The 15201-nt window shown below is 44.0% G+C and overlaps 1 protein-coding gene across 1 annotated transcript; it reads left to right on the forward strand.

Moving 5' to 3' along the window:
• The first annotated feature begins 1221 nt into the window (after positions 1 to 1221).
• On the forward strand, positions 1222 to 12203 carry LOC310819357 (protein C-ets-1-like). The gene is made up of 8 exons (XM_083690619.1): positions 1222 to 1525; positions 7304 to 7423; positions 8536 to 8736; positions 8967 to 9041; positions 9185 to 9421; positions 9919 to 10179; positions 10362 to 10480; positions 10710 to 12203. Exons 1-8 carry the CDS (start codon positions 1465 to 1467, stop codon positions 10923 to 10925), a joined length of 1290 nt encoding a protein of 429 aa, XP_083546745.1. The 5' UTR covers positions 1222 to 1464; the 3' UTR covers positions 10926 to 12203.
• Positions 12204 to 15201: the final 2998 nt, after the last annotated feature.

Genomic DNA, 15201 nt, shown 5'->3' on the forward strand with positions numbered 1-15201 from the left:
AACACTTTGGGGACAGGGTGGGGGTTCAGTCCTATTTCCGTTGCTCTTTTCTGTAAACAGATCCGCCAATGGTCTAGGGGCACTGGGGGAGGGAGGAAATGGTGATACACATCAGGCTAGAGCACATTTCCCTCTGTCATAAAGCATAAGACAGACCAAAGCCTGTCACTCCCAATGATGTAAGTTAGCCCTGGCATTGTGCCACGCCTTACCATCAATCTCAATGTACCATTTATAGGGCTAAATTCCCATTTTGATGCCAAGTCCGTTGATGGGAAACTCTTTGGTAACGTAGGGCCAAAGACTAGATAAGTTCCAGCTGTGTACATACATGAGGGACAACAGCCAATGTGCAAGGGCTTCAGTTAAGAAAGCTACATTGAGGGCGGTCATGTTGAACAGTTTCTGAGTTGTATCATCATAAAGGTTGGCCATTTGTCTTGTCTGTGCAGAACAATACTCTATTCACTAAAGCCTATATACTAATTCAGTCAGTCCTAACAGAACAGGCTCTGGTTGGCCAGTTCATGATTGAGCGCGTAGACAGCATTAAGAAAGGCTGGGGAAGGTTAATTAAATGAACAGCAGCATGGATTGATGGAGGGCACATGGTGGTAGTAATGGGATGAGCTGGCTCTTTGACAGGGTTAATTGGTTGGAATGAGCAGGGGCTTTGTTTACCATGACCCCCTGTTGGTCCCTCCCTCTCTTCAGGGGTCCCTGTGATCTCTGCAGTTCAGGACACTGCTTCAGTGCATTGTCTGTCCCCGCTCCCCACATGTGAAGGACAGTAGACTAAGATGGACAGGCCAGGGCGAAGGACAAGAGATGCATTGTGTGCAACGAGGTGTAAGTGTGTGCTCATAAGTATAGCTGCAATCAAACATTCCTATTAAAAGTGAATGTAAACTGTTTTGAGCAACTGTGTACTACTGATTACTGAGTAATAACTTTTCAATAGGTTTAGTCAACAATATTGGTCCATAGCTCGTGTATTAAAATTATGTTAGCAAGGATTTACACATTTTGTTCACCATTTACACTTTACTATAAGAATTCAATTTACCCGAAGTTACTCTGATTATGAGTAAGCTGATTGGCATCACGAAGTACATTGCCACGCCTCTATACTGCGTCATGTGTCATGTCCAGCCCCTCTCAACTGAAGGAGTACAGCAAAACCATCAAGAATGTTTTTAATAGTTTACCATACTAACACAGCTTTGAGCGATTGGGAAAGTGGATTTATTCCGTTTTTAACAGACTAAATTGTGTTTTACCAATGTTTTAATGAGAATGGGGAACAATGACATACTGATTTGAGGGAATTGCAATACAAAGACTCGCCCGGGAAGTTTCGAACAAAAATATATAAATTGAACAACCCATCAATCGATAGTGGCAGGAACATATTATATCAAGTTGAAATTTGGATCAACGTTCTGTGGAATCTATCGGACGGAGATGACGGCAGCCTTTGATATAAAACCAACTTTGACTTTGATAAAGTCCGAGAAATTGGAGGGTATGTAGTCCAGCTCTACTACAAAAATATTGACAACATTTATATTGTAAAATGCATTTAAATGGTGGTTTGGATGTGACAAGTTAGTTACAAGTGTGTCATGTTGTCCTAGATGATCGCATGGATGCAACGGTTGAAACTCAAACTAGCAGAATGTGTCTGACTACAAAATATTTCATTTGTAGCATGGTATGAGGTTTTATCTAAAGTTCATATAATGCATTAGATCAAGTGACACGACGGTACGGAATAGAATACACTCTATTGTTTTGAGGCATTGGTTTTCATTGTGATTACAGCAAATAACTCATTTCATCTACTGTAGGGCTGTTACGCTTAAAACGACAATAGGTAATTAATTGGGCAGGTGCGCAATCAGAGAAATTGTGCACACCTGTGTCAACATGTCATTTCGATTCATTTGCTGTCACTACAGCTGGGGACTCAAAATGTAAAACTCACTAGATGTTCTAAGTAGACTCAATTTCGCACTTTCAATGAATGCTGATTTGCGTTGAATTCATCAATGCATGCAGTATGACATATTGTAACGAGCCTGGGAAAGGCCCGTTAGCAGCTCCGCCAAAGGAATTAACTGTCTTGGTGTTGTAGCCGGTTTGTGAGCGGAGGATGGTGAGTTCGATTCCCGCTTGGGGCAAGCTTCTCTACCCCGCCGTTCGCAACAATATATTAGGAAAAGTCAGAATATACACTATACTAAAATATATTAGGAAAGTCATCCTCATAATGAACTCGATGATATGAATGCCTCTCTCACCAAGACCTTTCAACAATCCAATATGAGATCTCCTGTCAGACACATTAGCTTAGGAAACTCTTGTACGTATTTCTCTCAATGAATCAAAAATAATCACAATAGTTGTGTAGCAATAGTTTTCTAGCCATCTGATGTAAGCCAGTAGAAACATTCTCAAATGTTTTTCCTGTGTTGTCCTGTAAGTTCTCTTCACATCTGCTCACAGTGACGCTGACGTCATGGAAACTAACTAAACATTCACACATTTGTCAACCACATTAAACGGAGTATAGGTAAGATGACGCCCACGTACTAAAAGAGAGCTGTGTGTGTGTGTCTGTCTGCGTGCACACAAACACCCACAGAGACACCTGCAGAATGTGCATGGTCATGTGATCACCATAGCGTGAAAGCAAACGTGAAAGACAGTTGCAGCATTGTCTGCAGAAGCTCACACCACCCTACTAACTCCTAACAGCCAGCCTCTTCACCACAGGCGAAGAGCTCCCATACTCAGGAGTAACACAACCATGCCACTGAAGTCCTTAACTTGCTTTTATGGCACTCTTGTCTCTGTGACAATGACATTGTGACCTAACCTAAGGAGGCTGAGATGAAAGAAACGCGTTTGAAAGGGGTCTCATTTATGCTGTGGTACGTCTACAACTGAACGAGAAAACGTACGTCCCCTGAGATGTACTTTTGAAAGGAGCCGGGAATATTCAGTGAATATTGTATGTGATGGCAAGACACTGACAGGTGCTCTAAAGCTTGACAGTGATCACCTCCAGGTGTTCCTGACACGAAAATGACTCTCAGTTATAAGCATTACTTTCCTGGTCCTGATGTGTCTACCTCAGGATGTGTGCAGTCACTCGATTATAGTATCTGTGTCAGTCTGATACATGCCTATGATCAGTACTGTTGCTTGTCTGAGCTGGCCAGATCAAGTCAGCAGGACATTCGCATGTTTAAACATCAGCTGTCAAAATAAAGGCAACAGTGGTGAATATGGGCCCACACCTGCCTGCGCAGAGAGACGTGTGAGGGCTTTTACAGTGATGAAAGGAGACACTGGGAGTTGAAACACCCGTAGACTGTGACTTTGATGCATTGTCGGCCACCATGTGACCCGCTCACATCCCGTGGGTTTAATGAATACCTCTACTCCTCAAAGAAGTGGACAGTATGTTCTGAAAGATGGTGCTTGCATAATATATCGTTGTCAATCAATGTAACATACTGCTTTCATTGGTCTTCCCCTCGCTGTGGTCTTCCCTTCCCAGATGGAGGTGTTAGTCAACAGATTGGCAGGCTGACACATTTTTTAACTTGGATGTTTAAAGCCTTTGTGGTGGGTGTCCGGAGGCAAAGGGTGGGGGAGGTATTGTCCAGGGTGGCTAGACTGTGTATGGTGAGCCATTTCCAGGTCGTGGATGGGAGCGTGGGCCACATTCCATTCCCGCTGCTTGGCACTCCCCTGCCCTTTGCGTGCTCTCTCTAAATTGTTTAGCTCCCTTGGCATGCCGGCACACTGACTGGTCTGCCCCGTCATGCCTTGTACACACTTAGTCATAACACACACACACACACACACAGTCCCATAATCAGAGATACATCACCAGCTCATTGAATGACTGCCATGTTAGAGAATAATTAGGGTGTTGAGTGATCACAGAAACCAGGCTTACTCGTAACTGTCATAATGGGTATGGGTCTTTTTGATCTTCTAACCAGACCACCGGGAAAACATGGCACGCGTGTGTGTGCGTGTGTGTGTGTGTGTGTGTGTGTTGCAGAGGGTGTGTCCTCAGGCATGACTCAATTGTCAGCTTGTGTGTGTGTGCGTGCGTGCGTGCAGTTCTTGTGTAGTTGTCCTCATTGCCTTCTCCCAGCATGTGCTGACACATGGATGAGTCAGGCTTAGAGGGGCATGAAATCCAGCAGTGTCATAGAGGTGGTCATACTGTATTAATTCAGTATTTTTCCATCCCCTTAAGTCCTTTGGGTATTCATGCTCATTTGTTCCTCAGAATCTCTTTTATGGGAGCTGTTAGCCACATTAGCTAGCATAGACCTGTGGAAAAGAGGAGAACATGGATGGTTTAGGTTTCACAACGTCAAGTCATTTCAACAAAAACTGATGAGACAGAATGAAGTCTGTTTTACATTGCCTGGGTCAAGTCACTGATGACATGTAGGAGGTTTTAGAGTAATGTTAAGAGTTTAGGCTCTCATGTTTTTATTTTGTCCAAACAGACATGAGAGTTTCTTAAACAGAAATGATGGATGTGTCTATTCGGAGACTTATCTCTTAACTGTTTACTTAGGAGAGGGTAAGAAAAACAGCTTGGTATAAACTACACTACTCCATTCACTTATACTGAGATGCAGCGAGACAGTAGTAATGACATCTACTTTAGCGCTTAAAACAGAAAATGTACATGTGCTAAACAAGAAAATGTCTTATTGACAATTTAAAGCATCTACTTGGACATTATTCATTGTTAATTATGTCTGGCCTAGGGCATGCAGTGGGAATCTCCCAGCTCAGAGCCATATTGTTTTGGGAATCATGACCGGAGATTCCCGTTTGGCCTTGTGACTTCCCCCAGTGTCGCATTTGGCGGAAGGGCCTGGATTATCCTTGTGACATCACAGCAGGATATCCCACATGTGGTTCCCATTCCCGCTCTCTCCCTCTGCCCACTGATTCCAGGGAATTTCCATAAGTGCCCAAATGGGAATTTGTGAGGCTGGATTGTTTTGCTGGACTGTCTCTCTTTAATATTTCAGTTATTTTTCTTTTACAAAAACCACTAAAGTCAGTGGCTGGGTTGAATCATGTTTATGTACTCCTCCATAGATGGCTGCATGGTGGTCAACATCAATGCCCTCTGGGTGTCTTTGCAACATATAAACAAGCTTCGGAAATAATAAAAATAGTCCTGCTAGTCACTTTTTGAGCACAGAAGTTCCCCGTTTCCTCTCCATTTCCCCTCCACAACCACTCGCTCCGTAGTGATGCATTCTGTTGGTAAGCAACATTATCCTGATTTCACACCCCCTGCCTCCCGGGATGTTCAAAAGAGGGACTGTGTTAATTGGGTTAATGTGTTCTGTTGACAACTCTGGGTGTTCTGGCTGTCTCTGGGCGGGCTCACATCACAGTGGATTAGATAGTTAGCGCCCCTACACTGTCAGTCAAAGCGGCTTCCTCTTTCTTAGAGGGCTCTCTTCCTTACCAGCCTATGGTAATTTCTAACACTGATACATGCATGCATATACACACGAGCACACATTGCTGTCATTAATATCTCCAGCTATCTATCTCTCCCCCTTGTACACCATTCCCTTATTAAGTCAATGGTAGTCATAAGGCTCTGATTAAGCCATTAAAGACCACTTGGGGTGCAGCTGACTGCCCTAAGAGTGTGTGTGTGTGCGTGTGTGCGCACGCGCCCCAGACATCAGACAGACACCATGCTGGCAGTGCACAGGGTTACATTACTGCCTTGACCTTTGCCCTCTGACCAGGCCAGGAATGCCCCTGCTGGGGTCCAGCCACAGTACTCCCTCTGTCTCTTTGGCTGGGTTGATTGTTGACAGCTGCTGTGGTGCACTCAATCATCTGGAGCGCTTTGTGTTGTTTGTGGGTATAAAGCTGTGTGAGTTGTGGCTGGAACGTGTTGTTAGGCAACAGACATTGAGACATACCAGTGCCCTCCATACGCAATGGAAAGAGGAAGCATTTTGTCTTCTATTACCTCTATACTCTAACAGTTTGGATAAAATAATTACGATCAATTTGGTTTCACCATTTATAAATTACAACCCTTTTTATACATAGCCCCTCTACTTCAGGGAAACAGTAGTATTGGAAAATTGGCTTGACAGGTGTTCTGTCACATCATTTGTGAAACATAAGAGAGCTGTCAGTGTATAGTATTGGTTTTAGGCCTTGTGTTTGCCTTCGCAGTCTGCTATTGGTGTCTGTCAACATGAGGACCAAAGAGTTGTGAATGAAAGTCAAGGAGGGCATTGTTAGGCTGAAATACTATATCAGAAACATAGCCAAAACCTTGAACATTATCATGTACCAGGGTGATTGCAAGTGGAAAGAGAAAAACGCATCTGTCCAAGATTTACAGCACACCACCTCATCTATGAAACATGGTCGAAGGAGGTGTTATGGTTTGGGCATTCATGTATAGCTGCCACTACAACTGGCTAACTTGTCTTAATTGATGATGTAAATGCTGATGGCAGCAGCAGAATGTATTCTGAAATGTACAGAAACATCTTGTCTGCTTAAGAACAAGCAAATGCCTCCAAATTCATTGAATGGTGTTTCATCATACAGTAAGACAATGACCCAAAACATACTGCCATAGCAACTACAGAGTCAAAAAATGGAAGGTTTTGATTCGGACAGGGCAATACGGGACAATACTTTTGGAACCCTGAAATAGAGGGAGTATGTTTAAAAAATGTACTTTCTAAATGGTGAAACCAATCTGAAAGAAAAAAACATTGAATTAAAGCTGAGAATCTCTACTTTGACCCCGTATTAATTGTTTGATTTCAAATCCAAACTGTTGGAGTGTAAAGCTAAAAGAAGACAAAATGCTTCCTCTTCACAATACGTATGGAGGGCACTGTAGCTTTGGCGAACTAACTATTGAGGTAACATGCTTCAGGCAGAAGCAGAAATAGACTGGCACAATCTGGCAACCAGGCAAAATCAGAAACCGACTGGCACCCATGCTAGTATTGAGGCAGCGTTGCTGAACTGTGTCCCTTTGTTCTTATTGTTGGGGTATAGAGCTGAAAGAAGACAAAATGCTCCCTCTTACAATGCTCTTACAATGCTCTCTCTTACCTCTTCCCTCTTACGCCCTGTAGCTTTGGTGAAGTAAGTATTGAGGTAACATGCTTGAGGCAGAAGCAGAAGCAGACTGGCACCCATGCTAGTATTGAGGCAGCGTTGCTAAACTGTGTCCCTTTGTTCTTATTGGCAGATGTGGAATTCAACGACGTGCCCCTGCTGACCCCGGGGAGCAAGGAGATGATGTCACAGGCCCTGAGGGACACATTCAGCGGCTTCACAAAAGAGCAACAGAGACTGGGCATCCCCAGAGGTAAGGCCACAACAATCCTGCCTACAGCACTCAGAAACACATGGCTTGTTGACGGGGAAATGTACTGTTAAGTTGTCATCTGTGTGGCCTTCATGTGGCAACCCAAAAGCTTGAAACAGAACTAACGTAGGTTCAATGCACATTTCAAATTGATGAAGCTTAGTTTCAAACCACTGTTGTCAAAGCCAACCCTATTAGTTTTGCATGTGGCTTCCAGACACTTTCCAACAGGAATGTGCTGCCTCAACATTGTTTACAAGTGCTCGAGGGCACAGTTTGTCAGAGCCAAAACTTGTAAAACAGTATGCAAAAATCCCTAGACGCCCCATTCACTCCCTATAGCGCAGACATGAAACCACATGACCTGGTAGGGGAGTCAGAGTGGCCTGTTTAGAGCCAGACGGTGAACGTACGTGACGTTGACAGACATTGACTCACCCCTGGAGGGCGGCTGTTAAAATGCTCGTATCAGTTTTGGCAGTCGCTGAGGAATTTCTGTCAAGGGAGGTATGGAGTCGGACAAAAAATTAAGGTGGGAGGATCTCTTAAACGCTACAGTACACTAAGTGTCTTGTCTTTGCTGAGGACTAAACTGTTAGGGATGAGGTATGCTGCGTAAGCATACACAGAGACTAAATGTCCGTTTTGGTTTAGACTCTGCTAACCTCAAGCTGACCTATTCCCAATTCCCATGGAAATCGGATTGTCAGATGTTTAAATTGTCATTTATTAGCTGGTGCAAGTGATAATTCACCAGGAATAACATGTCAGGAAAACAACCCATTATTTCTTACCTTGTTTGGGCTTGTATTGGAGAAGGAATGTTGTGATTGAGAGACGTAGCCTACTGTGAAGTGACTCCTCCTGCAGGGGATACATGTGGTGACTATGTACAGGGACACCACTACCCTGATCCTAACCGTGCTGAGCTGAGCTGAGCTGAGCTGTGCTGTGCTGTTTACACATCCACCGTAGTCGCGGTAACAGCGCTGGAGAGAACAGTGTGAAAAGACAATGTCAGAGCCAGCACGTTACAGTTTGAGTCGGCCCTGTTTTGTCTAAAGCTCCCTAGGAGAACAACGTCTTGACAACGCCTCCCACTATCTGTATAGATCCCCGGCAGTGGTCTGAGAGCCAGGTGAGCGAGTGGCTGATGTGGACCGTGAATGAGTTCAGTCTGAAGAGCGTGCAGCTGCAGCGATTCTGTATGAGCGGGGCCGGCCTCTGTGCCCTGGGGAAAGAGCGCTTCTTGGACCTGGCTCCTGATTTTGTAGGAGACATCTTGTGGGAACATCTGGAGATGATGCTGCGAGGTAGGACCTGTCTGTTAATGCTAGTTAGCAACATATGGCTATCGTCAACTTATGTCACTGTAACGGCAAGCAAAATTGATAGTACAACATGTTTATCTTGAAGGCAGCTCACAAACATGATCTTGCCTGTGTCCCTCTTTTACGTCGCTAAATTGTTATTAATGTTTAACCAGAAATACTTCAGCACATTTGTGTACCATGCTAATCATCACTTATCTTCCTTCGTGAAGATGTTCGACATTTCCCAGTCAATGGGTTAACGTCCACGTTTCAGGAATCCCGGCTTACATCAGACTACTTTGCTAGTGAGTATAGCTGCTCTTTCTTGGATGAAAACGTACCACTCACACATTTACCCAAGTTCAAAATTGGAAAGCAATCTCATGAATGTTCATCTCGATGTTCCTCATCTCTTACTTCCCTCTCGTCTCCTCTCTGCTCTCTGTAGACTATGGCATTGAGCGTGCCCAGTGCGTCCCTCCAACCGAGTACTCAGAGTCAGGCTTCATCACAGAGTCCTATCAGACGCTTCTACCAATCAACTGTGAGGACCTGCTGTCGATGAAGAGTGAGAATGGACATCCTAATGGGATCACACGGGACAGCCCGCAGCGGCGGGACTACCTCTCTATCAAACAGGAAGTTGTCTCCCATGACAACATGTGCATGGGCCGTGTTAGTCATGGTAAGACCACTAGAACCCCCTCTTTAAAGGGGCAATCTGGGATTCAAACAACAAAAAAGCGGTCACCCCGCCACCTTTTTGGTTATTAGCTGAGGGATGTGGCTGGAGACAGGGAACCACTTTCATAAATTCATAGACTGAGCTATGGATGCAAGGACTGACCTCCATGACATCAAAATTATATTAAATTACAAGTCTTGAAGCTCTGCATTGTTTGTTTACAGTTATGTTGTTTACTAACAAAGGAGTAAACAAGCTTTTATGATGGAGTAAGACAGTTGAATTCAGCTCGAGGCATTTCTAAGTATATATCACTAATTTCAAAATCCCAAAAGTGATGTACCAATCCCAGATTGCCCCTTTAACTACTTGTAATCAGATTGGTTTGAGATGTCTTACAAGGACGATGACAGGGATGATGCGTATGACAATGATTAGTGTTATTACATTTGTATATGCCATTATAGAGGGACTTATACCCCTTTCTGTCCTCCAAGGTAAACTCGGAGGCCAGGAGTCCTTTGAGAGCATTGAAAGCCTCGAGGGCTGTGATCGCCTCACCCAGTCTTGGGGTAGCCACTCATCCTTCAGCAGCTTGCAGCGCGTTCCCTCCTACGACAGCTTTGACTCTGAGGACTACCCCGTCATGCTGCACCGCCACCAGGCCAAAGGCACATTTAAAGACTATGTGAAGGAGCGCACAGACTTGAGCAGAGACAAGTCTGTCATCCCAGCAGCGGCTCTCGCAGGATATACAGGTGTGGTTGTGGTTGTGTGGGTGTGTGTGTGTGTGTGTGCGTGTGCGTGTGCGTGTGTGCGTGTGCGTGTGCGTGTGCGCGCGCGCGCGTGTGTCCGTGTGTGCATGCCAATAAAGACGAAGTTGATGAGACTCGTAAACAGCAAGATAAACACATTATGTCCATGGTTGTGATTCACACAGGAAGTGGTCCTATCCAGCTGTGGCAGTTCCTGCTAGAGCTCCTGACCGACACATCCTGTCAGTCCGTCATCAGCTGGACAGGAGACGGCTGGGAGTTCAAACTCACTGACCCCGATGAGGTAAGAATGACCTCACACTGGAGCAAACAGTAGGGGTTCTTGATACTTTATTGATTCGTCTGATGATTGGTCCAGCTAGCATCTTTACATGTCTGTACATACATGACTTGGCATTAGTAAACATGACATGAGGAAAGAGACACATGTTTGAACTATACTTGCTTGAACTTGCCGCAGGAGCAGGGGAATGATAAAGAACAGGCTAATTTCACCTCCTGTCTTCTGTCAGGTGGCTCGGCGCTGGGGCCGCAGGAAGAACAAGCCCAAGATGAACTACGAGAAGCTGAGTCGCGGCCTGCGCTATTACTACGACAAGAACATCATTCACAAGACCTCGGGCAAGCGCTACGTCTACCGCTTCGTCTGCGACCTGAAGGGGCTGCTGGGATACAGCCCAGAGGAGATCCACAACATGTTGGATGTTACACCTGACACTGGAGAGTGAAGAAATGGACCTCTCTGTGTGTGTGTGTGTGTGTGCGCGTGTGAGTGAGCGAGCGTGCGTGCATGTTTGTTTATGTGTGTGTGTGTGTGTGCATGTTTGTTTATGTGGTCTGGGACCAAGATGCAGCTTGTTGGCGACAATATTTGGAGGCATTCAATATTGCTAAAAAGACTTGGAGAGTGGGTCTCATACAGTTGTACCAAGTATGTTAGTAAGTGCAACAATCAGGGACATTTCATAATTATTTCTTGAATACGTCATGTGACTGAAAGTCCAATGGCTGAAGACAATGGGACTGAGTCACTTGGACATGACCACCACATGTGTAACAAAATTGTGCATGGTCAAAATGTTACTCTTCGGGACCAAAGACTTTTATAAGATGTTTTTTTTTTTCTTTCTTTTATTACCAGTCATGCCCTCCAGACTTGCAACAGAATCTGCGTTGTCAATCCAACAGCATTGTTGCGGTATAGCATCCGACTTTTAGTGTTGAAGTCTCAAAGCAATGAATGTACTTTTACACAATGACTGTCTGAAAGACTTTGGAACTGTTGATTGTCATCTGAAGACTGCCATCACAGTTATCCAGTCTATGTTCTTATATATCCACAGTACCTGACATATGTACAGTGCCAGACCAAAGACATGGAGGCCTTTTGAATAGCTCACAAGCTTAATTCATCCTCACTGCATGCTTTTTATTAGGGACCTGAGAAATACTTTACTTGTTTTTTCTCTCGTACTTCCGTCTCCCAGCACCAAGAGGACAACATGGAACAGTCTCATACCACGTGTTGCCTGGAATGTGGAGGCACATTGCCTTGAGGATAAGCTTTGAGTTTCATGTTGATAATGTGACCGGTCAGGTGGTCAAGAATTTCTCAGGTCCTAATGGATTGCCTTAGAAATACTGCTACCCAGATGCCCGGTCAGAAAGGTGTTCTAAATTCTAACACCAAGTAAAATTGAAGTCAAGAATTGTATGATGTTTTTTTTTTTTTATCTTTGTGTACATGATTTTTTTAAAAACATTTTTTCAAGTAAGTTATGTTTTATTAACTTTGACATAAGAAGGCATAGACAGCTGGTGCTATACCAGCCATAAATGGCAACAATATTCTCTTTTTTATACAGGCACCAGATGTCTTGTCTTTGTGGAGTGAAATAGAGGAGAGGAGAGGCTGATGCTGGCCCATCACTTTTATAGAGCTGCGCTTTTATCACTATTGGAATTGAGAATGTTGTATTTTATAATGTATAAACATGTTTCAGAAAACCCTGCTCTTGTGTGTCCATCATATTTTCTCTAACACCTCCCACGCAGAGCCCTTCAGAATGGCTTTTGAGATGCTTGTCACACACACACACACACACACTGCTACAGTGCTATCTTTAGCCACAGTTTATAAAAGACAGAGAGGTCAGACAGATGTTACGGCCAATCATTCAGAATTCCCCTGTCCCATGGTTTTAATCTAGCTGTTGAAGTGATTTAGTGTCCATTGTTTTGCTTCCTCCCCTCTACATGTCACAAGTGCTATGACAGGGGTTGGAACACAGACGGATCAGGGCCACGTTCAGTTGGCACAACGTTCAGTTGGCACAACGTTGTGATCAACGCTTTTTTCAACAACTTGCTGAAACGCACGTTCTCTTAACGGTGCGCAGCTTTAAGCTAAATGGCGTATAACGGAGACTCTGCTACCTCTGCTACCTTTCGGTGGTTGTGGTGGGTGTAACGGGCTGGCGTTCATACATGGTGCAGCTCACACGCCAGCACCGATCAGCATCGATCGTTACCACCTTTTCTCAACTGGTCGCTCAAAACACTTACGTTTTTGTTAAATTAAAGGCAAAGTTCACCCAAATTACAAAATCACATTCTTGGTTCCTTAGTCTATGGATAAAGACAGACTTCAATCCACACGTTGGTTCTGTTTATCTGGGCACTGTCACTAACTGCTAATGGGTAGCATTTTAAACCTAAAACCAATGGAGGTCAAATTTCTTTGAAATTTCTTGAGTAATCTCGAACTCATTTCTTTTCAGAGAATTTGGCATGGTTTGTAATTTTGGTGAGCTTTCCCTTTAAATGTTGCACAACATTGTGGCTTGCTGAATTCCCCACCCAGATTCATTGTAGAGTTTGGAATAAACACTGTCTGATGTTGGATTAATGCCGATCATAATCTCTTTATGCCTTTGAAGAAATGCCAATAGTGCTATAGTTAGTCCTTCTTAAGGAAAATCTCAATTATATTTGAAATTAAAGCACCTATAAAACCATGCATAGTGAACAGAACTTTGGTGTAAGTCGAGTGTGTGGGTGCAAGTTGTGGTGTCGTTATATTGCTCTAAAAACTAAAACCACAAAACTCCTCTGCATGCAAAAAAAGTGATGCATTTACTTTTAGCTCCTTAGCTGTAACCTGAATTTAGAATATCTACACGGATATCACACGTTGCTCTCATCCATCCTCGTCTCAACATGCCGCTTACTCATCCCCTCTCCCCTCCCCCGCAAGAGTGTCTGCAAAAGACAACATGTTCTCCGTCAACTTACTTACCTTTGTGAAATAAGGGATACATTAAAAAAAAGTTTGAATAGAAAAATCAAACATGGATTATAATTCCTGTTCTGAATAAGAGGCACAAGCACACGTCCTCACAAGGATGACTAGTCCCAGTTGGGCTTCGGACTGGAAACAGTTAACAATCCAGGTCACGACCTCAACCCCATTAGATAATGCCCCCCGGGGATTTGTGGGATTTATGGGATCGTGATAACAAAACAGATTATGTTTTTTTTTTTTTGTAAAACCAAGCCACCCTGGAGAAGAGGCAGACAGGTCAAGGGAATCAGGTCTCAAATGACACCCCTGTACCATTCAGCTGGAACTAGCTCATGCCCTGCATCGCAGATTTAACTTTTGACCTTAAGTGAGTGGGGCAGACCAAGGTGGGAGGATCACTCTGGCTTATTACGAGAGAGGCTTTGTCTCTGGTGGAGGAGGCAGTGTTGAGAGGCCTGTCTGAATGTAATACAGAGAGCAATAAGAAAAGGGGGAAAAACAAGTCTTGGGTGGAGAGATAAGGTGTGTGTAAAGTGTCTGTCTGATGATGCTGTCGATTGAAACAGGGCCCAGTGCATAATACGCAAAGTCATCTCAGATGCATCACATACCAATGGTTGTAATGATTTACTTCATCATTGCAATTTAGCGATTTGATCAACACTACACTGGGGGCTTTCAGAATGTGGATTGAGGCAGAGTGAGTTGAGGCCCAAGTAAATCAGAGATAATGCGTTTCATTTCAATCACACATTTCATTACAGTTGTGTCATTGCTTTATATGGTCACTTGAAACTGGAGTCTTAGGGCCCCATTTTCCGTTGTGAGCAAAGTTTCCCAAAATAAGTGCTCAAGGAAAATGGGACCATAGTTTCTTATCTGATGGTGACACACAGTAGGCCTATTGTTACCACAATGACTCAATATATCACCAATACACTGGTATGAGAATCTCACAATAATTATATTTCAGCCTCAAAGGTGATAAAACCTGTGAAAGAGGAGAGCTATTTAATGAATTAATATATCAACAGGCGTGTGTTTTAACCACACTGTGGTAGACATAACCACACACAGACATATGGGTTCAGCATGTCATACTATGGGTTCTGAATTGGACTGGGACTGGGATTGGCTATATTGTGGGTAGGACATTAATGAACCATGCAGCAATGTTCCTATGAGGGCTCCTCAGGGAGACTGGGGAGTGGGACACACACACACTCACACACACACACACACACACACACCCACACCCACACCCACACACCCACACACACACACACACACACACACACAGCCACGCCTCAGTCATTTTACGGTTGTAGTTGTGTGTGTGTGTGTGTGTGTGTGTGTGTGTGTGTGTGTGTGTGTGTGTGTGTTTGCGTGTTTGCCCTAAAGTGTTTTCCGTTGCCATGTGTTGGGGACCCAGACAGGGGGAGTGTACTGTACAGTAGACTGCTCACTCTGTCATCTACCCAATCCCACCACACAACAGCAGTTTATCATTAAGTCCATAATCACCGTTCTCTGACAATTCATTGGCAAGTTATAAGATGAGGAGTGAGATCTGAAATTTAGCAAGAAAAGAGGGGGACTTGGGTTTGATTGAGGCTAGAATAGGCTAATGTAGTATGGAATGTGACTGTGAAGTAATGCCACAATGACAAAATAGTTTGTATTTTTTTAAATGACGGGTT

The sequence above is a fragment of the Argentina silus genome, assembly GCF_951799395.1.
Source record: "Argentina silus genome assembly, chromosome: 2".
In the NCBI taxonomy this organism is placed as follows: domain Eukaryota; kingdom Metazoa; phylum Chordata; class Actinopteri; order Argentiniformes; family Argentinidae; genus Argentina; species Argentina silus.